The sequence below is a fragment of the Dermochelys coriacea genome, chromosome 3 (genome assembly GCF_009764565.3).
Source record: "Dermochelys coriacea isolate rDerCor1 chromosome 3, rDerCor1.pri.v4, whole genome shotgun sequence".
NCBI lineage: Eukaryota > Metazoa > Chordata > Testudines > Dermochelyidae > Dermochelys > Dermochelys coriacea.
In genome coordinates, this window is record NC_050070.1 from 199088627 (window position 1) to 199115397 (window position 26771).

General features: G+C 40.5%; 1 protein-coding gene across 12 annotated transcripts in view; it reads left to right on the forward strand.

The window, feature by feature from the left end:
* The window catches only part of SEL1L2 (SEL1L2 adaptor subunit of ERAD E3 ligase), an 84792-nt gene that overhangs the window by 46707 nt on the left and 11314 nt on the right, over window positions 1–26771 (forward strand). For 7 of the 12 annotated variants that reach the window (XR_006280365.1, XR_006280366.1, XM_043512078.1 and 4 more), the window contains exons 6-17: window positions 8264–8317; window positions 8435–8494; window positions 8593–8674; window positions 10666–10820; window positions 11357–11413; window positions 12762–12830; window positions 14363–14440; window positions 19228–19290; window positions 19884–19971; window positions 20067–20215; window positions 22686–22851; window positions 22942–23016. Coding sequence is in view for 10 of the 12 variants with exons in the window: in XM_043512078.1 (XP_043368013.1) it covers window positions 8264–8317; window positions 8435–8494; window positions 8593–8674; window positions 10666–10820; window positions 11357–11413; window positions 12762–12830; window positions 14363–14440; window positions 19228–19290; window positions 19884–19971; window positions 20067–20215; window positions 22686–22851; window positions 22942–23016 (1096 nt within the window). In the remaining 2 variants the exon portion in view is untranslated. The remainder of the gene's footprint in view (window positions 1–8263; window positions 8318–8434; window positions 8495–8592; window positions 8675–10665; window positions 10821–11356; window positions 11414–12761; window positions 12831–14362; window positions 14441–19227; window positions 19291–19883; window positions 19972–20066; window positions 20216–22685; window positions 22852–22941; window positions 23017–26771) is intronic. The other 5 variants (XM_038397599.2, XM_043512076.1, XM_043512082.1 and 2 more) reach the window with 5 other exon arrangements.

Consider the following 26771-nt stretch of genomic DNA (forward strand, 5'->3'; position numbering starts at 1 on the left):
GGTACCCATCGCAGTGCCGCTGATTTGAAGGTATACATTGTCACCAAATGTGAAATAGTTATGGGTCAGGACAAAGTCACAAAGTTCTGCCACCAGGTTAGCCGTGACAGTATCGGGGATACTGTTCCTGACGGCTTGTAGTCCATCTTTGTGTGGAATGTTGGTGTAGAGGGCTTCTACATCCATAGTGGCTAGGATGGTGTTTTTAGGAAGATCACCAATGGACTGTAGTTTCCTCAGGAAATCGGTGGTGTCTCGAAGATAGCTGGGAGTGCTGGTAACGAAGGGCCTGAGGAGGGAGTCTACATAGCCAGACAATCCTGCTGTCAGGGTGCCAATGCCTGAGATGATGGGGCGTCCAGGATTTCCAGGTTTATGGATCTTGGGTAGCAGATAGAATACCCCAGGTCCTGGCTCCAGGGGTGTGTCTGTGCGGATTTGTTCTTGTGCTTTTTCAGGGAGTTTCTTGAGCAAATGCTGTAGTTTCTTTTGGTAACTCTCAGTGGGATCAGAGGGTAATGGCTTGTAGAAAGTGGTGTTGGAGAGCTGCCTAGTAGCCTCTTGTTCATACTCTGACCTATTCATGATGACGACAGCACCTCCTTTGTCAGCCTTTTTGATTATGCTGTCAGAGTTGTTTCTGAGGTTGTGGATGGCACTGTGTTCTGCATGGCTGAGGTTATGGGGTAAGCGATGCTGCTTTTCCACAATTTCAGCTCGTGCACGTCGGCGGAAGCAGTCTATGTAGAAATCCAGGCTGCTGTTTCGACCTTCAGGAGGAGTCCACCTAGAATCCTTCTTTTTGTAGTGTTGGCAGGAAGGTCTCTGTGGGTTAATATGTTGGTCAGAGGTGTGTTGGAAATATTCCTTGAGTCTGAGACGTCGAAAATAGGATTCTAGGTCACCACAGAACTGTATCATGTTCGTGGGGGTGGAGGGGCAAAAGGAGAGGCCCCGAGATAGGACAGATTCTTCCGCTGGGCTAAGAGTATAGTTGGATAGATTAACAATATTGCTGGGTGGGTTACGGGAACCATTGTTGTGGCCCCTTGTGGCATATAGTAGTTTAGATAGCTTAGTGTCCTTTTTCTTTTGTAGAGAATCAAAGTGTGTTTTGTAAATGGCTTGTCTAGTTTTTGTAAAGTCCAGCCACGAGGAAGTTTGTGTGGAAGGTTGGTTCTTTATGAGAGTATCCAGTTTTGAGAGCTCATTCTTAATCTTTCCCTGTTTGCTGTAGAGGATGTTGATCAGGTGGTTCCGCAGTTTCCTTGAGAGTGTGTGGCACAAGCTGTCAGCATAGTCTGTGTGGTATGTAGATTGTAATGGATTTTTTACCTTCAGTCCTTTCGGTATGATGTCCATCTGTTTGCATTTGGAGAGGAAGATGATGTCTGTCTGTATCTGTGCGAGTTTTTTCATGAAGTTGACAGATTTCCACTCTATACGGCTAAATTCAGTGCCTTGCATAATCACAGGTTTCAGACTAACACGGCTGCTACTCTGAAACCTGTGATTATGCAAGGCACTGAATTTAGCCGTATAGAGTGGAAATCTGTCAACTTCATGAAAAAACTCGCACAGATACAGACAGACATCATCTTCCTCTCCAAATGCAAACAGATGGACATCATACCGAAAGGACTGAAGGTAAAAAATCCATTACAATCTACATACCACACAGACTATGCTGACAGCTTGTGCCACACACTCTCAAGGAAACTGCGGAACCACCTGATCAACATCCTCTACAGCAAACAGGGAAAGATTAAGAATGAGCTCTCAAAACTGGATACTCTCATAAAGAACCAACCTTCCACACAAACTTCCTCGTGGCTGGACTTTACAAAAACTAGACAAGCCATTTACAAAACACACTTTGATTCTCTACAAAAGAAAAAGGACACTAAGCTATCTAAACTACTATATGCCACAAGGGGCCACAACAATGGTTCCCGTAACCCACCCAGCAATATTCTTAATCTATCCAACTATACTCTTAGCCCAGCGGAAGAATCTGTCCTATCTCGGGGCCTCTCCTTTTGCCCCTCCACCCCCACGAACATGATACAGTTCTGTGGTGACCTAGAATCCTATTTTCGACGTCTCAGACTCAAGGAATATTTCCAACACACCTCTGACCAACATATTAACCCACAGAGACCTTCCTGCCAACACTACAAAAAGAAGGATTCTAGGTGGACTCCTCCTGAAGGTCGAAACAGCAGCCTGGATTTCTACATAGACTGCTTCCGCCGACGTGCACGAGCTGAAATTGTGGAAAAGCAGCATCGCTTACCCCATAACCTCAGCCATGCAGAACACAGTGCCATCCACAGCCTCAGAAACAACTCTGACATCATAATCAAAAAGGCTGACAAAGGAGGTGCTGTCGTCATCATGAATAGGTCAGAGTATGAACAAGAGGCTACTAGGCAGCTCTCCAACACCACTTTCTACAAGCCATTACCCTCTGATCCCACTGAGAGTTACCAAAAGAAACTACAGCATTTGCTCAAGAAACTCCCTGAAAAAGCACAAGAACAAATCCGCACAGACACACCCCTGGAGCCAGGACCTGGGGTATTCTATCTGCTACCCAAGATCCATAAACCTGGAAATCCTGGACGCCCCATCATCTCAGGCATTGGCACCCTGACAGCAGGATTGTCTGGCTATGTAGACTCCCTCCTCAGGCCCTTCGTTACCAGCACTCCCAGCTATCTTCGAGACACCACCGATTTCCTGAGGAAACTACAGTCCATTGGTGATCTTCCTAAAAACACCATCCTAGCCACTATGGATGTAGAAGCCCTCTACACCAACATTCCACACAAAGATGGACTACAAGCCGTCAGGAACAGTATCCCCGATACTGTCACGGCTAACCTGGTGGCAGAACTTTGTGACTTTGTCCTGACCCATAACTATTTCACATTTGGTGACAATGTATACCTTCAAATCAGCGGCACTGCGATGGGTACCCGCATGGCCCCACAGTATGCCAACATTTTTATGGCTGACTTAGAACAACGCTTCCTCAGCTCTCGTTCCCTAATGCCCCTACTCTACTTGCGCTACATTGATGACATCTTCATCATCTGGACCCATGGAAAAGAAGCCCTTGAGGAATTCCACCATGATTTCAACAATTTCCATCCCACCATCAACCTCAGCTGGACCAGTCCACACAAGAGATCCATTTCCGGGACACTACGGTGCTAATAAGCGATGGTCACATAAACACCACCCTATATTGGAAACCTACGGACCGCTATTCCTACCTACACGCCTCTAGCTTTCATCCAGATCATACCACACGATCCATTGTCTACAGCCAAGCTCTACGATATAACCGCATTTGCTCTAACCCCTCAGACAGAGACAAACACCTACAAGATCTCTATCATGCATTCCTACAACTACAATACCCACCTGCTGAAGTGAAGAAACAGGTTGACAGAGCCAGAAGAGTACCCAGAAGTCACCTACTACAGGACAGGCCCAACAAAGAAAACAACACAACGCCACTAGCCATCACCTTCAGCCCCCAACTAAAACCCCTCCAACGCATCATCAAGGATCTACAACCTATCCTGAAGGACGAGCCATCGCTCTCTCAGATCTTGGGAGACAGACCAGTCCTTGCTTACAGACAGCCCCCCGATCTGAAGCAAATACTCACCAGCAACCACACACCACACAACAGAACCACTAACCCAGGAACCTATCCTTGCAACAAAGCCCGTTGCCAACTCTGTCCACATATCTATTCAGGGGATACCATCATAGGGCCTAATCACATCAGCCACACTATCAGAGGCTCGTTCACCTGCGCATCTACCAATGTGATATATGCCATCATGTGCCAGCAATGCCCCTCTGCCATGTACATTGGCCAAACTGGACAGTCTCTACGTAAAAGAATGAATGGACACAAATCAGACGTCAAGAATTATAACATTCAAAAACCAGTTGGAGAACACTTCAATCTCTCTGGTCACTCGATCACAGACCTAAGAGTGGCTATACTTCAACAAAAAAGCTTCAAAAACAGACTCCAACGAGAGACTGCTGAATTGGAATTAATTTGCAAACTGGATACAATTAACTTAGGCTTGAATAGAGACTGGGAATGGATGAGTCATTACACAAAGTAAAACTATTTCCCCATGGTATTTCTCCCTCCCACCCCACCCCCCACTGTTCCTCTGATATTCTTGTTAACTGCTGGAATTAGCCTACCGGCTTGTCACCATGGAAGGTTTTCCTCCTTTCCCCCCCCTGCTGCTGGTGATGGCTTATCTTAAGTGATCACTCTCCTTACAGTGTGTATGATAAACCCATTGTTTCATGTTCTCTGTGTGTGTGTATATAAATCTCTCCTCTGTTTTTTCCACCAAATGCATCCGATGAAGTGAGCTGTAGCTCACGAAAGCTTATGCTCTAATAAATTTGTTAGTCTCTAAGGTGCCACAAGTACTCCTTTTCTTTTTGCGAATACAGACTAACACGGCTGCTACTCTGAAACCTGTGATTTTTTGAGTTAGAATGTCAGGAAGCAAAAATAATTTAAACAACCCAATTATATATTTTCCTAGTTCAAATGCACAAGATAATTTTATTCTCAAAATGTACAGAAATGAAATTGATCCTGGGCTGAAAGCATGTATGCAATGTTTTAGTCTCCATCACAAAAATTTTACAGCCAAGGGACTGAGACACAATTAGAGATTAAAGTGGAAACCATGACATTGAATTAAGTATAATAATCACAATCACATTTTAAAAATAAGAGGGTGTTAGAATTGAAATATTTAATGTATAAACATGAATTACTGCAGGTAGAGTTAAGTCATTTGAAAATAGAACTAGCATTTCTCCAAAGATATATGTCTGCTGCAGAGCTACACTATGCAGTCCCAGGTTGTCTTGTATGCTCATGACCTTGGGAGTTGATTAACTAGGGTAAATCATAAAACTCAAGATTCCTTATAAAAAAGAAGTCCGTGCATGTGCTTCAAGGTGTGTATACTCATAGCTTATCTGCCAGTTTCTTTTCTCCTATAGGGTGAATATACATTCTGATTCTACATTGTTCGCATCATCTCTCGCATTTAGAGCTTTATAAGGGGACTGTTTGTTTGTCTCTATGTCTGAAATTGTTTATTCATAATGTTCCCATTTTTATTTTAATGTAAACTTTGCAGTTTTGGTGCAGGGAAAAATTTGAGTGTGCCAGGTTACAACCCTCACTCAAATTTGGCCCGGCCTCTTCTCCATCTTTTGTAACACTGTGAATGAGTGCACAGGATCACAATGCCACTCAAGTTTGCAGCAACTATAAAAGTTGTGGTTCGTGTTAAAAGTTGCAGTTTCCACAACAAATTCACAGTGCATGATTTTCTTACAGCCTTACCCATGAAGCATCTGTTTCATTGGATACTCATTGCTGGATCTATGACTCTTTAAAGGACTGATCCAAAGCTCAGTTAAGTCAATGAGATCATTTAAACTGGTCTAGAATTAGTGGCAGCCATTTTCAGGGAGTATTTAAATGCAACTCTTCATGGGAACTGAAGTTATTCAGAGTGGGAGAACAGAGGTGTCAGTCTGTCATTTGGCCTGATAGTGTGGCTTACTTGTGAGATCATATTAAATGAAAACATTTGGTCTTTCACTATGTGAACTTTTTTACTGGTCAGACATTGCACATTTCAGTATCCAGCTGTGTCTGGGCCATTTGTTCAAAAATATCCAAAAATATTCCTAGTTCATTGTCTTATTTTCAGAGAAGCATCTTTCTCATCAGAATGAAATATGAAGATTTACTTAGCTCATTCAATTTTGGCTTTGTTGGGTATTGAATTTTGGACCTGAGATATCAAGGTGATAGGAGCCTTGCATGGATGGATAGATTTAATAAATCTGACTTAAGCTAATACTGCTATTTAACAAAAAGATATTTCCACTTCTTCCATCCTGGGGAATGTGTGATCATTGAAGGCTCATTTTTTGGGTCCATGATGCATCAGCATCCCAAAGGCTTTTATTATCCCTAGACATTTTTCATCAAAAGGACTTCTAAACATGGAGCACTGTGTGAAGGTAAAAGACTTCAAGTTTTCTTCACATAGGGTCCCAATCCAATGACCATTACTGTCAGTCGAAAGACTCCCATTGACTTTGGTCCTTAGGTAACATGGTTTCTTAGACATATTACGGCCTTGAGACTTTCCCTTCATAAACAGACATAGACTTGCATCATCCTCACTTTCCAGTCCTACTGTAGTTTGGCCCTTTATGCAGAGGGACAGTGTTCATATAACACCAGGAAACCAAGTTACTGACATGACAGACTACCAGTACCCCAAATCCATGTGTATGGTAATCATTTGTGTTGTCTATTTCCAGGTAAATGGGCATAGATTTTCTCTCGTGGACTTTTTCTCCTTTTATTGCATGGCTTTAAAAACACCATTTGTCACAGCCAAACCTATTGTTCCCCCCTGTTTAAAAGTTATTTAACATAATGGCTTTCCTGTTAGCCCTAAATAGCAGGAATTCTCAACCTTTTTCTTTCTGAGGACCCCCTAACATGCTATATTTCAGAGTAGCAGCTGTGTTAGACTGTATTTGCAAAAAGAAAAGGAGTACTTGTGGCACCTTAGAGACTAACAAATTTATTAGAGCATAAGCTTTCGTGAGCTACAGCTCACTTCATCGAATGCATCCGATGAAGTGAGCTGTAGCTCACGAAAGCTTATGCTCTAATAAATTTGTTAGTCTCTAAGGTGCCACAAGTACTCCTTTTCTTTTTGCTAACATGCTATAAAAACTCCATGGCCCACCTATATCACAATAGCAGGTTTTCTGCATATAAAAGCCAGGGCCAGCATTAGGGGGTAGCAAGCAGGGCAATTGCCTGGGGCCTCATGCCACAGGAACCACCACAAAGCTACATTGCTCAGGCTTTGGCTTCAGCCTCGGATGGCGGGGCACAGGCTTGGGCTTCAAACCTATGTGGCAGGGCTTCAGCTTTCTGCCTTGGGCCCTGCTGGCCCTGCTCGGCGGCCCCCCGAAACCTGCTTGTGGCATCCTAGGAGGCCTCGGTCTCCTGCTTGAGAACCACTGCTCTATAGGCTCAGACCTGGATATTTTGACTCCTAGGGAGAAACCCATCTCCTTAGTGAAGCTAGTGAAATTAAAAGTTATTGTAGCCACTAGACCTCGTAAATTACCCTATAATGCTGTGTCTTCTGAATCCTCTGCCCAGATAGACCACTCCATTCTCTCACAGAAACCTGTTTTTTAACTAATCTATTAAAGTTTCAAAGGAATAAGAGGCATTTCCTATCATGTTACAGTAGATGAATTGGTGTACAAAGCAGAGCTAGTCATGACATGATTTCTTTGCCCCACTGCAAAAAATTAAGTTTTTCCCACCATTTTTGTCCATTTCTTATGGAAATTTTTGGATTTTCATTAGACAACTGAAAATTTTAATCTTTCAACAAAATCCAAATAATGAACATTTCAAATATGAAATTTTTCACATAGAATTTGTTTTAGTCAAAACCAATTTTTTTGTCTAAAAATTTTCAACCAGTGCTAGTCAGAATTGATTTGAGCTGGGGCTGCTTACTCCACCATAAACCCTGAAACAAGGTTTCGGTGCTTCAGTTCAGGTCATGGCTCCTAACAAACAAAATGATACAACCTTATTGAAGGAAACTGTCTCTGTTAGTTCAACTAGACAAGTTTCAAAATAATAACCAATATAGTTTTCTTTAGTTTTTAACAGTTATCTAAGATGAATCTTATCTTGAGTCATGTTTCAGAGTAGCAGCCGTGTTAGTCTGTATTCGCAAAAAGAAAAGGAGTACTTGTGGCACCTTAGAGACTAACAAATTTATTAGAGCATCCGATGAAGTGAGCTGTAGCTCACGAAAGCTTATGCTCTAATAAATTTGTTAGTCTCTAAGGTGCCACAAGTACTCCTTTTCATCTTAGTCATGTTTCACACAAACCTAACCTACTCACCTGACTGGTAACAAAAAAAAGGAAAGTACCATAGCAAGTTACTAAATGAAGACTTCATAACCCCAGTTAAAAGAGTTTAATTCTTAAAAGCCCCGCACAAATCAGAAAAGAAATTACATACAATAAAATAAAACAGGCAGGATCTGTTTCAACTTGTGTAAACAAAACGAATGACCACACATAAATAAATGTACTGACATGTGCTTTTATTTTGGAGCTACAGGCTTTAGGATTTATGTTTTCATATGGCATAGGAATGGAGTATAATCAAGCCAAGGTAAGAAAAATAAAAAGTGATATGCTAGTCTTTTAAAAATTAAAGAAAGGACTTATCAAAAATACTACTGGTTTTGTTTCTTCATTCCTTGTATAATTTTTTGTTTCTATGTTTTAGGCACTTGTTTATTACACATTTGGAAGTCTTGGAGGAAATTTGATATCCCAGATGATTTTGGTTTGTAAATTATATATTTGGCAGCTCTATTTCTTGTTCTCTGTATAATAATCCAAAGGTTAAAGAATAAGAAAAATATCTGTTATTTATTATATTAGGGATACCGTTACTGGGTCGGAATCAATGTTCCAAGAAATTGTGAAGCAGCACTAACTAATTACAGGAAAGTGGCATATTTCAGTAAGCAATCCACATGTTATTACTATTGTCATACCTCATTTTAGAACAAATGAAAAATAATATGTGAAATGAAGAAAATTATTTCCATTCATAACTGGTTATATATATAATATATTGAACCAGATTCTGCTCTCAGGTGCATAGATGCAGCTTTCATTAAGATCTACAGGAGCTGTGCACATATATCTAATGTTAGAGTTTAAGCTATGTAGTATTGCAATCTCATGAGTTCCATTAATATTCTGTATTTTCAGATAGTCGTTACAATAAGATTTTGGAAACGTGGTAGGGACATCATAGTTAAAGTTCTAAGACAATTTCCATTAGAAGCCTGATTTTGGCATCCCCATCTTCACAAGAGGAAGTGAATCTAGACACACCCCGGACATCATTGGCTATGCCACTTTCCAGCCAGTGCCACCAGTTTAAGGGGCTGAGCACAATCTCTGATGGCATGAGAGAGGCTGCATCTACCTTGTATCACTGCAAACTTATACCTCAGACAAATTTCTACTGGGTACCCCTGCCCTTATCATGGAAACTAATCTGACACTGGAACTTTAGAAGCTCCACAACTATGGTAGCCTCAGACATGGTTCTCCCAAACCTATATTTCTTCACTGAAGTTAGAGGCAAAACCTGTTCAGCCAGTTGAGTTATAAGCTTGCCCAAACACTTTCCTCTTTATAACTGAACATGTCCCACATCAACTGGATGTAGGTTTTATCATACACTTTAAGGCCATATATTGTTATTTATATAACAGAGATGACTGAGTTTCTTGTGGGAACTGTTGAGGCTCTCCAGTATACTGGTGGAGGGAGGGCAGAGATAAAGGGCAAAGTTAATACTGATGTTAAAATGTTCACTGCATGTTTATTGAACTCCCAACATTTCACTGATGTTTGTTAAATTATAATGCTGTTAATTTTTTAAAAGTCACATTCTCAATTTTAACTTTAATTTGTCTGGGTAAAGATATTCTTTCTCTCTGAATTATAAAGTGACATTCACATAATATTTTATAAGAAAAATGGAAAACCAACTTTTCATATCTGAAAGTAATATATACCAAATTAAAGTATCTTGTATTATTAATTTCCATGCTATCTTTCCCATTGATCAATTTTATTCTTAATGCAACATATATAAAATGTCATTTATTTCTATGCTCTTACCAAGAATTATTGATCTTAATATACAAGTTATGAAAGTAATTCTTATATCTTACTTCTAGTTCCTCAAATATATACTTATTATCTTTATGGAAGTTGCATAAATGCAGCAATAACCAGTACATTATTGGCCTTCCATCTACATGACATAATGAGCAGATGCACCAATGAAACTGTGAAGTTTCTAATGCAAGTATAGGCACTGTTCCTTCTTCCAAGTTCCTCGCTTTTGTTCTGCTTCCCATAAAAGAAGTAGCAGAAGTTTCTTCATCTGCTCCTCACTGTCTACAGTTGTCCATTTTTAGTTCTCAACTTGTTAGTTGAAATCCAGTCCTACATTAAGTGTTGTAGCTGTTATGAGAATTTGTCATCAGCTCTTTTAAGTGTCTTTTCAATTTGCTAATCCAATAGTCTGCTTTTCATGTTTCCTCCATTGCCCCTGCTACATAAGATCTAGATGGCAGGGGCAAAGACCATCATTTTTCCTGAATTCAGGACTGTATAAACAATGCTAGAACCAAACAACAATATCTAAAAAGAGAAAATATATCCCTAGTGGCCTGTCCAGTGCTATTGTGTTATTTCTATAAGTGAGCAATACCCTTCTGAACAGTATGACAATTACTAAAAAAAGAAAAAAGTGAAGTACTGAATGTTATACTTGGTACATCTTTTGACTTTATTTGCATAAACTGTCTTTTTTGCATAATTTCATGAAACTCTATGTAGTGTACCATCCACGTTAATAATCTCTAAATTGCTAAATATGATACCACTGTTCTATGTCAACTCTTGTCTTGTCATTTTTATTAACAGTTGCTGATAAATTAGAAAAAAATGAAGAAATGCCAGTAGAAAAAGTGAGACTGATGGAAAAATCAGAAAATCTGAGTTCTAACAATGACTTCTTAGATTGGGATGTACACCAATACTATAAGTTTTTGGCTGAAAGAGGAGACACACAGATACAGGTAGTGTATAAAGCTAAGATACTTTTTTCTGGAAAAAATGTTGACTTCTGGGGACAGGACAGTATTCATGAACTACAAATGTTTTGTCATATTGGGCCTTATCCTGCAGCACTGCAGTCAACAGGAACAGGATTTCGGCACCCAGGGGACATGTGTACAGGAGACCCCTTGTATGGGGGAATCCCTACATGGCACATAACCTTCATTTCAATTGGATTCCATGCAGATACAAAGGTTTGCTCATATGAATCTGATTGCAGGATTAGGGCATTAGAAGCCAGCTCTTTAGGCATGAACCATGTGTTTGTGCAGTGCATAGTACAGTGAAGTAATAATTTTATTAGGTTATGCCAAAACTATTACAATATTTATTCCATTGTATGAAAGCTTTCAAGATATACTACTTGTTCAGAAGTCAGTAATAAAGTACTTTCAATACTTTTATTTTCTGCAAAGGGGGAATTTACGGTATTTTTTCTGGGATTTCAGAAAGACAAAGAATATTGCTGAAATAAAATTTGAATAATTATTTCTAGGTATTTCTTGGACAATTACATCTTACAGGAAGGAAGGGACTAGAGAAAGATCATTCTGTAGGTATATTTAAATAAGAGCTGAGGATTAAATCTTGCAACACTAGTTTTCACTACAGCCAGTTTATTTGCATATATGAATATTCTGCAGCAAACGAAAGTCATTTAACTTCATTGATTCTGTACAATTAAGAACCCCATTATACACTATAAAATACTTTTTTCTGCAGAGTTTCAGCTAGCATGGTTATGAAGGTGGGTGGACTCAGAATGAATATCTGGGCTCCATAATTAGCTCAGTACACAAAAGTTGCCAAAAAAGTTTCAGTGCAAGATAACTTTTAAACATTTACAGCGAATGTATATGAGAGAGAATGAAATTAGAGGCAAGTTTCTTCCCTCCCTAGTCTGTCGGGAGCAGAGCAAATAAGGCAGTTAGTCTCTTCTCTTTCTATTCTTGCTGTCGGAGCAGAAGATCTGACAACTTTTGACTTACTGGGTCAGTGCAGCTTTCAGGGTGCTTAAAAATCCAAAGATCTAAGCAGTTCCTTGTGCCTAAGACTGGCCCTGTAAGCAGACATATACTGTAATTCATGTACATATAAAAAGCATGTGATACTTGCATGTGATACTTGTAGCTATTAGCCAGGATGGGTAAGGAATGGTGTCCCTAGCCTCTGTTTGTCAGAGGGTGGAGATGGATGGCAGGAGAGAGATCACTTGATCATTACCTGTTAGGTTCACTCCCTCTGGGGCACCTGGCATTGGCCACAGTCGCCAGACAGAATACTGGGCTGGATGGACCTTTGGTTTGACCCAGTATGGCCATTCTTATGTTCTTATACTGATGATAATTTGTGCTTATCTGAGTGTTTTCCAACACAAAACTGACATTGACAATTGTGGGAGAGGAAGTATTTTAAAAGCAAAATGATATTTCTGAAAGCTAATTCACATTATGGGGAACACTAAAGTTTTTTTTTATGATCACATACACTATAACAAGAATTTGTAAAAATTTGTTCATGTGGCCTCAACACTGTCAATCTGTTCCTGTCTAAGGTCAGACTCTTCTTAGGTAATGGATCTAGATGCTCTGTTCTTACCTTTGATTCAGCCACCTCTCACTTAGCATACTAAGGCCCTGATTCTGCAAAGGCTAACATGCATGAATAGTCCTATTGAGTAGGACTACACACAGGCATAAAATTATACTTGTGGGTAAGCGTTTGTAGGTTCAGAGCCTAAATGTGTAAAGCTACTTTCAGTGTTGTGTTGTGACTTTTCTGGTCTGTCTAAATCAAGAGGAGGTGTAAAGCTGTGCAAAACATTTGTCTTGGTTGAAATTTACAAAAAACACCTTTTTCAGGTGAAAAATTTTAACTTTGTTATATTGCTTTTTATTCAGAAAGCTTTCTACTATTTCCTAAAGGCAGCAAAAGCAGGGAATACACATGGTATGGCATTCCTGGGAAAGGTACGTATTACTTTTCATGAGATTAATTTAGTAAATTGCAACAATCAAGGACTAGATAATGGCTAAACCTAAAGTAGCCACCAGGGGTGCAAGGGTATTAGGACCTTCCCCTTGCCTCCCCATACAGCCACCCCACATGTTGGCTCAAGATACTGGGGGCAGAGCAGGCTCCACACAACTGCTACTCCCTACCATGAGCAAGTGGGTAGGAAGGGACAGGAGGTGGCAGCATCAAAATTCAGCAGAACTTAGCTAACATATGGGGGGTGAACGAATATTTGACACCTGGTAAGGGGTATAGCAAATTATCCATTCTCCTCCCCATCCACTCCCCAGAGTGAGGCGGTAGAATCTGGCCTAAGAAATCAGATATCTAATAACTCAGTGTAGAACAGGGTATATTAGTTAGTTACTGTATGCCAACAAGAAATGCCTACTAGTAAAGAGACAGATGACCAAAGACATACATTTCATTTATGACCAAAGCCACCGTTGAAAATGTTTGTTGAAATGCTCCATAAAGTGAATTACTTATTTCAAACCAGTACTAATTTTATATCTGTATGTAAAGTTACAGAGCCAACTTCAGTCTTCACTTGCATTGAGTTCAATGAGACGCCACAGGTAGAACAGAGGACTGACTTAGGTCCACAATACTTATCATGATCAAAATAACACAGTGGAATAGAACTTTAAAGCGATGTTGTCATATTGGCCAGGTTTGGGGCCCAAAGTACTTTAATATTTGTATCTAGTGGAATACATATAAAGTTTTGCTATTCTGTCACCAAGTGAAAATAAAAATATATATAAAAGTAATGGTTCATCACAAAGCCAATGTAACTCCCTATTTATACACTGAACTCTGCTGAAACTTAATAGTGCTGATGAACAAAAAACCCCATTTACATTTCAGCTCTAATAGAAACCCTGGAAGGAAATCAGCGTCAGCTAGCTATTGAAAAGATAAAACTTGTAGAAAAAAATATGTCTTCAAGCTACCTCGGCCAACATTTTCCAAAGGGAATCATTATTTTGGGTGCCTCAATTTGGGGGTGTCCAATTTGAGATGCCTCATGGCCTAATTTCCAGAGGAGGGTGTTGACCACTTTCTGAACTTCATCTCCAAATAAGAATGTCTCAGTTTGGGCACTAAAAAGGAGGCACCCAAAAATCACCAGTCACTTTTGAAAATCTTGGCCTTAGAATTTATTACAAATAACCTAAAGGCTTTTTTAAGAAAACAAGTTACAAACAAGTAATTAACATGATTCTATTAGTGTATACTCAGTATAAATCAGTAAAAATTTAGAACATTAAACCAATCAGAAAAACTCATGAATGGGAGAGAACTGGCAAAGTTCTGTTCTCAATTATGTCTGTACAATGTCGTTGGCTTTATTGGGGATCTACAAGTCGAAGTAGGAGCAGACTTTGTCCTACTGTTTATATTTTTTATGAGAAACTGGATAGGCAGGGATTCATAACACATATCTAAGGAGCAAATATCTCCTTTTCTTTATATTGATCAGATGTTTTTAGAAGGAAGTGTTGCAGTGACACAGAGTAATGCTTCTGCTTTTAAGTACTTCACAATGGCAGCTGAAAAGGTAATATAAGAAAAAGTATCTGTTTTTATACAATATTTTAAGAGTATTTTATTTACACCTCAATTAGTGTGTAAATTACAGGAGGAAAGCATGCAGTCCATTTCTTCCATTTAATGGAAATGTTGTTCAGTGTAGATTTTTAAGTAGATAACTATAGCACACTTCTGAAGCCTATGAAATATAGTCCAATGTTATGAAGTTGGTGATGTTGAGGGTAATGGAAAAGCTAGCAGAAGAGTTGGAGAAGTAGAAACTGGAGGTAGAACTGTCATTGTTTGTGTGCAAACTAAAGGCCCAATTCTGGAAGGTCCTAATCATCCTCAACTCTCACTAAAATCCAAGGCATCACAAGAACTCACTAAGTGGTCTCATGTACAATGAATGACAAGTAGCAGGTGCCCATGAAAACACTATGATCTGTCTGAAAGAAACAAGTGGATCCTACAGTCTAGGAGCAATTTTTATGCCATGTCCTGTTCTGAAAGAGATGCTGGATATTGGCAGAGGACAAGTACTTCTACAACTGAGATAATACCACATTCTTAAATGATCTTGCTAAGAAAAGGAAAGTTGGAAATTATTTGGGTAGTTAGCAGAGTTGTTGGCTTTGTCAGGTTTGGCCAGGTTAATGAATTCTTTAGTGACTAATCGTTTGCCTTCTTTATCATGGAATTGCAAAATCCCCTTCATACAATACCACAGCAGCAAAGTAGTGTGTGATCTTGTTATGGTGTGTTGCAGGGCTGCCTCTTCAAAAGTGCTCCCGCATGGCCTGGAGTGGCTCTGTGGCATCTTGCCTCTGTTTTCCCTTTTTTCAGGACTCCTTAATAAAACTCTAAGCAGTCAAGTAGGGTTGCCAACCCTCCTGGATTGGCCGGGAGTCTGATGAAATTGGCATCGATATACTGGTGACCATTGAAAGCTCAGGGAGATTTTAATAGGTCGCTAAAAGTCTGGTCGGCGATGTAGCAGGGCTAAGGCAGTCTCCCTACCTGCCCTAGCTCCGTGTGGCTCCCGGAAGCGACCAGCATGTCCAGCTCCTAGGTGCAGAGACAGCCAGGGGGTCTTTGTGCGTTGCCCCTGCCCTGAGTGCCGACTCCACAGCTCCCATTGGCCAGTAACCACAGACAATGGGAGCTGCGGGAGCAGTGCCTGCAGGTAGGGGCATTGTGTGGAGCCACCTAACTACCCCTGAGCTTAGAAGCTGGACATGCCGGTCGCTTCTGGGAGCTGACCGAGGTAAGCGCTTCCTGGCCGGAGCCCCCACACCTTACGACCTCCCACACCCCAATCCCCCGCCCCAGGCCTGAGCCTCCTCCTGCATCCAAACCCCCTCCAAGAGCACGCACCTTGAACCCCTTCCCACATCCCAACTCCCTACCCCAGCCCTGAACCCTCTCCTGCACTCCGAACCTCTTGGCCTCAGCCCGGGGCCCACTCCAGCACCCCAAAACCCTCATCCCCAGTCCCACCCCTAGCCGGAGCCCTCACCTCCTCCCACACCCCAATCCCCTGCCCCAGCCCAGAGCCACTTCCCACATTCCGAACCCCTCAGCCCCCGCCCAGAGCCCCCTCCTGCACCCAAGCCCCTGATCCCCTGCCTCCCAGCCAGAGCCCGCCCTCCCTCCCGCACCCCAACCTCCTGCCTCAGCCTGGAGCCCCCTCCCACATCCTGAACCCCTCATTTCTGGCTCTATCCCGGAGCTGCACCCCCAGCCGGAGCCCTCACCCACTCCTGCACTCCAACCCTCTGCCCCAGCCCGGTTAAAGTGAGTGAGGGTGGAGGACTGCAAGCGATGGAGGGAGGTGGGATGGAGTGAGTGAGGGGCGAGGCCTCAGGGAAGGGGCGGGGCAGGAGCAGGGAAGGGTGTTTGGGTTTGTGCAATTAGAAAGTTGGCAACCCTAGTCTAAAGATATAGCACAAGATTTCCCTTCAGGGTGTCTACTTTATTAAAACCAAAATCAACTGAAAATAAAGTCTCTTCCACCCAGTCCTTAGCTGGGCCCAATTCCTCCTATCTCAGAAATTGTTCTCTGGTTCTGTGCCATCTTCTCTTTTGCACAGAGGAGTCGCACAGTTTTCCTCAGGGCTGTTTTAATACCAATCTGTTGTAACCTTCCTTAGCTTCCCTCAGCTGACCCCATTATCTTTTTCTTATTCTTCCCCCATTTGGGAGAGAATAGCAGATAGCCATTCTTCCTGTGCTAGTGTCTCCCTCATCTGCTCACTCAGGGTTCCCTGCAGGTGAGGGAGACACTAGCACAGGAAGAATGGCTGTCTGCTGTATCTGCAGGCATTTGCCAACACCAACCATCAGCCCTCTTCTCTCTCCAGGTCTCTTCCTTATCTACCCCAGGCCTGAGTCAATCACCTGACAGCCTCATTCTCCCCACGTATGGAGGCAAGCTAATTGTTTTACAGGAGGGGGCTGGTCCTGTGTCCCATTAAGGGGCTAGCCACCCTGTGACATGGTCCTATCTCTGGAAGTTTTGGATTTGATCCCAGTGCAGTACAGGAAAAGCATGCTTTAATGATCATGTCTTTTGCCTGTATGAATATTGTAATTTATTTTTCCCATCTTACCTTGTGACAGATAAGTGTATACAGATTATGCTGAAGCACTTTTTTTACCCTTTCCTATGAAACCTATGTGCTGCTTCTTAGCAAAAGTGGCTTCCTTGTTGATTAGGGTAATGTTTGTTAATATGTATGTGATTGCTTTATTTGGTCAGGAGAATGGGATTCCCTAAGCTCATATTTGAAATTTTGAGTCATTTGCCTCAGTCCATCCATAGGGCATGTATTTTTTGGATTTCTTGTTGATTAATGTGAGAAAGGAATCCAAACTTAGATTCAGAAAATACAAAAATGAAGATCTACCTGCATAAAAATAGGATCTTATTGAGCTTTTTGATGTTAAATTACATAATAAGTTTTAAAATCACAGGATCATAGAAATTGGAGATGAAAAAGACCTATGCCGTCATCTTATGCATCTTCCTACCAATGCAGAAAAACAGTGGTTCTGATAGAGCCAACAAATTATGAGTCACTTCATCCTTAACTCACTCCATTGTGCTTAAATGCACATGGATATATCACATACTGTATTACCAAGATACAAACAAGGCAAATTAAATAGTTGTTGTATCTAATAATCAGTGAATAGAGAAGGAGTGTGTGTACAACTCATATTGCACAAGAGAACACCAAAGAGAGCTAAGGAAAGAGTCAAGATGAGAAAGCCAAGATGTTAGCATTTGTCAGTTAGCTTAAATAGCTTAAATACTGGGTGATTGCTTACTTTGGCCAAAAGACAATTGTTTCTGCTAAATATTCAAAGAACAAAATAAGATCTTCCCAAGTGAGTAACCAAGAACCAAATACTTGTTGAAATAGGGCATTAAAAATGGACTTTCAAATATCTAGTATTGGGCTGGCACCATCTGTGGTATGAAACCGAAGAAATTTCTGCAATGAAACTGAGGTGGACAATCTCCCTTTTATTTGTGGAGATTTCTCCCTAATCATTATGTTGGGGGGTCTTTGTGCCCCACTCTAGAGCAGAACATGGGTTTGACCCCCCCCAATGTCTCTTGGGGCTATTCACTCAGAACCTCTCTGTGTGCTAGTGCTCCCCCAACATCTACTGACAGAACAGCATGAATGGAGATCATTACCATGCTTTTTCAGCAGACAGCTGTTTTCAGTTGCCCCATATTACAATAAGGTTTCTATGGGGGAGCATGGCATGGAAATAATACAGCCTGAACTCTCTAGAGCCAGTGGAGGAAAAATGTGCACCCACCCCAGTCTGCCTACATCTCCTCCAGACTGACCACCTTCCAGCCCCTTCTTTTTCATGTGAATCCAGACTACAGCTGTGCAGAAAAAGATAATTGTGTTTCTCAGGGAATTTTTATATTTTGAAATTTGGTTTCATTCCAATTCAGAATGAAAACTGCAAATGTTGATGTTCCCTCCAAAAGGGAATGGAACCCCACCCCCAGGGCAGTCTACCTAACAGACTGCCCCAGAGCTGGGGACCCTGGAAGCCTGAATCAAGAGAAGCTGTGGTTCTATTCTCTGTCAGCCTATGAGGCAAGATGGTGCAGAGCCAGGCTACTGAGGAGTTGAGTAGGCAACAAACCAGGCATGATTCTGTCAAAACATCATCAGAATCAAACCATCTCCACAAAAGATTGACAAATCGGCAAATGCTGATTGAAAAAAAGTGTTTCATCAGAATTTTTCTGTCTACCTCTAATCCAGACACCGGGGACCCCTGCATAGTGTCCAAAAATGAGGGTTGCTACCATAGACGTGTCAGAATCTCCTTTTCCAGTGGGAGAGGAAATCCCTGCACCAACAGTGCGTTCCCTGCATGTGCCCCTGAGATCCAGTCAGGGCCTATTTGTAGTAGTATTTGGGGGGGGAGGAGGCAGGGAGGAGAACACCCTGCTCTAGTTTAACCATCCACTGAAGCCACTTTTATTAATGGCAATGAAATGATATATGGATAACAAAAATGAAAGCCACTTTTTAAACATATGGTATGGTGTCTCTCTACAAGCAGTCATGAGAGTCATCAGAATAAGAATACTAATTTAGCATTGATTCATAATCATTACCAGAATTCATAGTTCTAAGTTCACTATATCATAGTAAAAGAAAAGCAAGAATAGCTAATTGGTTAGTAACTTATCTGATAGGTGTTTTCTTTATTACAAGTGCTTATTAAATTTCTTAATGAAAAATTACATTCAAATTTAATACATTATTTTAGGGTAATGCAGTTGGACTATGGGGACTAGGCCTTCTTTATTTTCAAGGAAAAGGTGTTCCAGTGGTAAGAATTATTTTAGTCACTTCAAATATGTTTTTCACAATACAACTAGTAAAAATACAAGAAAATAAAATGTTTAATCAATATCAACTATGGATTAAAACACGCTTTAATAGGAGACTATAGCTCAAATAACTATAATATAGCTTATTCAAGTGGTACAACTAATATGTTTATAGCACTGCAAATATGAGCAATTTTTCTTGAACTCTGAATACTATCGTGAACACACCATTGTGTGTCTTTAATGGAGCTCCTCCTGATTTATCCTAGTGTAACTTTGAGCAGAATGAGGCCCAGAGTCGAATTAAATAAATGAAAAACGTTGGTAGGTGTTATTCCATTCAACGCTATTGAGTATAACTGGTGTGAGATCAGAATCAGGACCCTGATCTCAAAAACTATACAAGCTGCACATTGGAGAAAAATGTTAGTTTGATTTTGTTTTTCATTTGTTTGGGATACAGCGTAACATTCTGTCACTAAATTGTGCCACTCAAAAGTGGGACAAAACTTGTCTTTTTCATGAGCACAGAATTCTTACCATGCTGGCAGGTACCTAGAACTTTCAGTAATGGAGGGTAATTACCTTTCAGAACTATACTGAAGCTTTTAAATACTTTCATGTAGCAGCTGAGAAAGGTTTGGCAGATGCACAGTTCCAGCTAGGAGTCATGTATCACTGTAAGTACTATACATTTTTTAATGAAAAATTTGCATTAATCAGTAGTTTGTAATTTTACAAAAACAGAAGTCTCCAATCTCAACTTGATTTGCAGCTGGCTCTGGAGTAAGGAAAGACTATAAACTTGCCTTCAAATATTTTTACTTGGCGTCTCAAAATGGACAACCCATTGCTGTTTATTATTTGGCTCAGATGTATGCTGCAGGGACTGGAGTGTTTAGATCATGTCAAAATGCAGTTGAGGTAAATATAATATTTTTAAAGATTTATGATTAGTTATAGAATAGCTAGAATAGAATAGTAATAAAAAACCTGTATTACTATTTTAACTTCTATTTTTATGAAAGTTGCCTATATTTTATGATTTAGAGTCAGAAATCTGCATTTTCTGAAGTAGGAGAAAAGTGATCATATCTGGGCCAAATTCTGTTTTCAGCTGCACTAGTCTAAATCCAGAATAACTCCACTGATGTCAGTAGAGTTGCTCCAGATAAGTCCGGTGTAAATTAGAGTAGAGGGTGATCCATAGCACACAGGTATGATGGCCTTTACACCTCAGAGTCATAGAGCGTGTATACACAGCATTTTGGAGTAAGCCTTCCAGCCCAGGTTGACAGACTTGTGCTAGTGGGGCTCGCACTAATGCTGTAAAAATAGATGGCTAGACAGTGTTTGAAGTTGTGACTTGGGCTGGAGCTTGGGCTCTGAAGCCTAGGGAGGGAGGCTGGGAGGCTTGCTCCAAAATGCTATGCAGACATGCCCATAGAGTGTAAGGCCAGAAGGGACCACAAAATCATCCAATCTGACCTCCTGTACCTTACAGGCCACTGACACCACCCAGCACCAGCACAATAAACCCAACAACTGAAATTAAACCAAAGTATTACAGCACTCAGCACTGGACTCAATCTTTAAATCTATTTCATAACTCTTCACCAAATTAATTTAACAGTGTAAGTACAGTTCTTATCAATTTGGCATTCATGCTTTTTTTTTTTTAAGTAGGTTGAGTCTGCCTAAAATGTCATGGGTTGATTTAACTTAGAACCATTCATCTCAAGAAATCCTAAGTACTTGTATATCTGACTATTGATAAAATATTTTAGGGAAGATTTGCTGGGGCTGTTTTTGTTCTTTGCCCACAACTATTCATGCCTATTTTAAAATTTTATTGGCAGTTCTAGTTTTATCAAGTTTTCCATGTACTATAAATACATCCAGTTTAACTGGCCCCTTTTCAGCTCAGGCAGTTAGCTGGCAACTTTTGCATTATATCTAGATTTTTAACATTGCTGGCTTTCTTATGAAATACATACGCATTGTGTGACTTTTTATAGTTACATAAGAATTGTTTCTCTAAGACATACTCTTCCATAGGAATCTTTACATCTTGCAAAAAGTTATCCATTGCCATAGTGCAGAGTAGGGTGGAGTTCCCCTCTCCCCCAATACTGAGGGACACTATCCTGTGATACACAGCTTAATTGTGATGTACTTTAAGATCATTGGGGGAAATGCCAAAATATTTTTACATAGTGGCAGTACTACTGTGTCAGAACCAGTCAGAGTTGAATTTCACCAGCAGATGCTAGTCACAAATGACCAGTGCATTGGGGGGCTGCCTTGAGATATAAGATGTGGACAAAGATGAAAATAGGGTATTCTGGGTTGAGTTCCTCTCAATTTCTCTTGTTGAAGCTGTTCCTCTTTTCATTAAATACAGTAGACCCTCACTAGAGCGCGCATCGCTATAGCACGGATTCACATATACCGTGGTCGCGGTGATGGATACCAAATTTAAATATTTAAATTGGGATCCATGGTATCGCGGCCCCCGCTATAACACAGTCCCCGCATTAACGCGATACCGCCCATGGATCCCGAACCCTGCATTCTAGCGAGGGTCCTGTGTAGTTGAATAGCCATTGGGCCAAAAAAAGTGACACTTATAGGGGATGTGAGAAATCCAGGTTCAAATTCCTGCTCCCATATTTATTTATACAAAGTGGAACAGCTTTAACAGGAGAGATTGCTAGAGTCCCAGCGTGCAGCCTCGTGTTTAGGGTAGTCAGCTGGGAGGGGGAGACCTGGGTTCAAGTCCCTGCTCAAGAGGAGAGATTTAAACCTTGATCTCTCACATCTCAGGCAAGTGTCCTAGTTATTGGATATATGGGGCAAGTGGGAGCACCACCAATGGGTTTTTTTGCGAATGGTGACAAAGTTCCCTAGAGAATCTAGCCCAACAAATTTTATTTTGTCCAGTAGTATTTGGCAAATATATATAAAATTCACAAATGGTTTTGTCAACACAAAATGGCATTTTGGGGGGAATAAACTATTTATCTGACAAATTTCTCTCATCTCTAGTTACAATCTTATTTGTGGCTTAATATTCAGCAGAGCATCTTAAAATAAATAACGGTTGTATAAGAGAAAACATTTTATTTTTTATCAGTATATTTTTCTTTATATGCAACTAAGGAAACAACTTTAGAGTCAGATTAGATATGGATTCATCTGACATTTAATGATTAAGTACTCTTTGTATCAGTTAAGGATGCAATTTGGCATAACTTTTTGGTAAACAATGCACACAAATGTTGTAACTTTAACCCTGGTGTCCCCCAGCAGGAGCTATAAGCTCCTAAGATTTATTGCCTGTGGTGAAGTGTAAAATCTCATGGGTTTGTTTTATCACTGTTCCTCTGTTCAGCTTTACCGAAGTGTTTGTGAGCTAGGAAGTTGGTCTGAGAAATTCCTGACTGCATACTTCGCTTACCAGGATGGTAATATAGATTCATCTCTTATTCAATATGCATTATTAGCAGAAATGGGGTATGAAGTAGCTCAAAGTAATTCAGCCTACATTTTGGAATCTGGTAAGAGAAGTTAAATTATTTTCTCTATACGTTATATATGTATGTCCAAGTGCTGTTGTAAACTATGCAAATTAAATTTTTCTTTTACAGAACAGGTTAAAATTCTCAGTAATGATCAGATGTATCCATTAGCACTTCTCCTGTGGAACAGAGCTGCAGCTCAAGGTATGGAACACCACGTTAAAAATAACTTGTAGTTAGCTGTCCACTCTTATAAGTATGATTTTCTTCAACTCTGTTCCTCAGATTGTACAGCCAGAAGAGAAATGAACACTCAGTGGCCCAAGAACATGGCATTACAAACATCAGATAATCAAGCTAACATCATTAAGGGATTTATTCTCACATATTTAACTCACAATTAAAAGGATATCTGTACTACAGCCTTAGGCATGTTAAACAATCTAACATTCAAGAAATTCTCACATTTCTAGGTTAAAACACTCAACTATTCATTTATCCTCCACTGATTCAATCCTCATTCATGAGTACTTTATCACAAAACTTCAACTTCAGACTTTAAAATTGCATACAAAAAATGGTTTCTTTAGCTAAATGAACACCAAGAAAAACTTACACCTACTCACTAAGAAAAATTATAGGAAATTTAGAAGCTTAAAGGTGTGTAAAATATGCTTCCTTGTTAAATGTGCTTTGTATTTGTATGCTTTACTGCAATACAGCTTCAAGAGTAATTTTGGGTCTAGAAAACCTCCTTTATAGTTTGTAAATATCTACTTGGGGAGAAGATTTCTGAGGCTACATCTACACTACAGCCTATGCTGTCATAGCTCCACCAGCATAGCCCCCAGTGTAGACATTGCATATACTGACAGAAAGAGTTTTTCTGTCAGTGTAGAAACACCAGCTCCCTGAATGATGTTAGCTATACCAACAGAAGCATTCTCCTGCATCTACACTGGGTGTTCTATTGGCATAGCTATGTCAGGGGTGTGTGTTTTTCACATCCCTGACCAACATAATTATGCCTGGTTAGACCAAGCCTGAGAATAGAGGGCTCTTTAATTTAGCAGAGAAAGGCATAACAAGATCCAGTGGTTGCAAACTGAGACCAGGTGATTTCAGGCTAGCGAAAAGAGGCAGATTTTTAACAATGAAGGTAATTAACCACTGGAACAACTCATCTAAGGTTGTGGTGGATTCTGTCATTTGAAATCTTTAAATCAAAACTGGCTGTCTTTTTATGAAATTCTGCAGCTCAGTCAGAATTTATGGGCTTGATGCAGAAACTAGTGGGTGTAAGTATCTGTTTTAGGCCAGGGTTGAGACTAGAGGATCATAATGGTCCCTTTTGGCTTTAAAAATCTATGTAACTATATCACTAGTCTTCTGCCTACCACAACTAGAGTCCCCAACATAGCATCCACATACAGTCTTTAGGTTAAAAGAAAAGGAGTACTTGTGGCACCTTAGAGACTAACAAATTTATTTGAGCATAAGCTTTCATGAGCTACAGCTCACTTCATCAGATGCATTCAGTGGTAAATACAGCGGGGAGATTTACATACTTAATAGCTCACCTTAAATGATCACTCTTGTTACAGTGTGTATGGTAACACCCATTGTTTCATGTTCTCTGGGGATATAAATCTCCCCACTGTATTTTCCCCCGAATGCATCCAATGAAGTGAGCTGTAGCTCACTAAAGCTTATGCTCAAATAAATGTGTTAGTCGCTAAGGTGCCACAAGTACTCCTTTTCTTTTTGCGAATACAGACTAACATGGCTGCTACTCTGAAACCAGTCTTTAGGTTAGTGTTTCCAAAACTCACACCCTTCTTGAAGTAATCCTTCATTTTTAACTTAATAAAACAAACTTCTGTCTGATTTGTTCCCAAAATTCCTACCTACATAGGAAGTTCACTATTTTCCTGTTTTCTGGAGAGAGACTCAGTTCCTCCTTATAGTTGTAGCTTTCAGCTGAGTGGACTCACCTGCTCTGGTCAATCAGTAGAAATACCTCTGCATCTCAGTGTAAGATCCTAGACTCTAATGCTCTGTCACACAGGACAACAGGAGAAACTAATTACATTGCCAACAACCCTCAAATGAAAAGATGCTTGCCACTAGTCACAGACATTCAGTGCAATAGAGTGTTAGGGGGAAAAAGATCCCTCAGCTGACAATGTGGGCAGTGGCACATGGGAAGACAGCAGTTTTCTAGGTAGCCAAGACCCAAGCCATAAAAAGCTTTGTAATGAATGTCAGCATTTTGAATATGTCCTGAAACCAACAAGAACCTAATGAAGCCTTCAAGAAATTTGTATAATATGTTCTGTTTTGCTGCTATCACCAAGAATTAAGTACCTGTAGCTTCTGCCCCTTCTGCTTTCGAGTAGCTTTCAGGAGAAGCCCTCTGTACACCACATTTTAGTAATCCAATCTAGAGATCACAAAAGGTATGGATAAACTGTGGTGAGGTCCACATCAAAAACAGTCCCAGCCCTTACCAGACACCAATGAAAAAATGATGCCATGTGTGAACCCATGAAAGAACCTGCCATTTCAAGTGTTTTCACTTCAGTAATCTTCCACTTATTCATCTGCCACTTTGCCTGACTTCATGCAAGTTTCTACGAGTCCTCTCTCCCTCTTATTGTTTCTGGTGCCACCACTCTCAATCCTGGCCTTTCCCACATGCGCAGCTTCTCATACTCCTTCCCTACTGGATCTATTCCTGATAACCTTATTTCCATCCCATGCCTTCTTTCTTCCCCCTTTACTGCTTTGAATCTGAATCTCCTCCCTTCTTGCCTCCAAATACACTATTTGCAAGCACCTGGGATATGCAAGGTATTCCTGCTGCTATATGCCCAAATCCCTCCTGGATCTACAGCACCAATATTTTTGTCTCCTTCACTTAAATGAAATTGGTTTTACCAAGGTCACCAATGATCTCCCCTAGTCAAGTTTGAGGGCCTCTTTGGTCTCATTTTCCTGGATTTTTCACCTTTTCAGTCATTCCTTCCTTCTTCTCCTCCCTCTCTCCCTTGGAGCCTTGGAACTCCTGACTTCTCTTCTTTCCTCCCCAACTGCACTTCATTGTTTCTGTCAGTAGCTCATGCTTCCTTTTCCTGCTCTGTTGACATCCTTTGAGGAATGTACTTCTGTCTCCTTCATACCTTACTCCCAAGTGATGTCATCTGTTCTCATTGTTTCAAATGCCATTTGTACTTCAGTGATTCCCAGATCTCTCCCCCTTCCTGACAATACCTCCCCTAGTCTGTCTCACATCTTCAGCTGTATATCTGTAATCTCATCCTGCTTTATCTCTAAACAATGAAAAATTAAATTCCCCTAGTGTTTTGCACTAAAACATTTCCTCTTTCTCTTCTCCATTCCTGTCAAAATTTCTACTCTTTTCCCTGTCACCAAGGTGCTCAAACAGGGATCATATTTATTGTTTTTTCCCCTCCGCTCCCAGGCTGTTGCTATAGTGTCTGTTTTCCCTTCACATACAAATCTACCCTTTCCTCTCCATCCCCTGCCTTTGACATCACACTGCTCGTAACTTGTTGTTTTGCCCCCTTCATTTATCCAAAATATGTCTGTCATAGTCCTTATTTGCCACCATGTTGCTTCCTTTTTTTCTCTAATTCCTCTCTTGTCTTTCACATCAAATTCAAGCTTTCACCTTCAAGGCTGTATACCAACTCTGCCCCACACGCATTTCAAGTTAATTTCCTCCTACTTTCCTTTGTGCTCTTTGCATTCCAAGAGGCCCTCCTGCCAATCCCTTTCTTGTTCTTCTCCTGCATTATCTTCACACCTTCTTCCATGCCATTCTTTACATGTGGAACTTCCTTCCTACTTCTGTACTCTCAACACCTTGTTTTTTTCCCAAATTCTTCCCACTTAGGACTACTCTATAAATTATAATAATTTTATGATGACTGAAA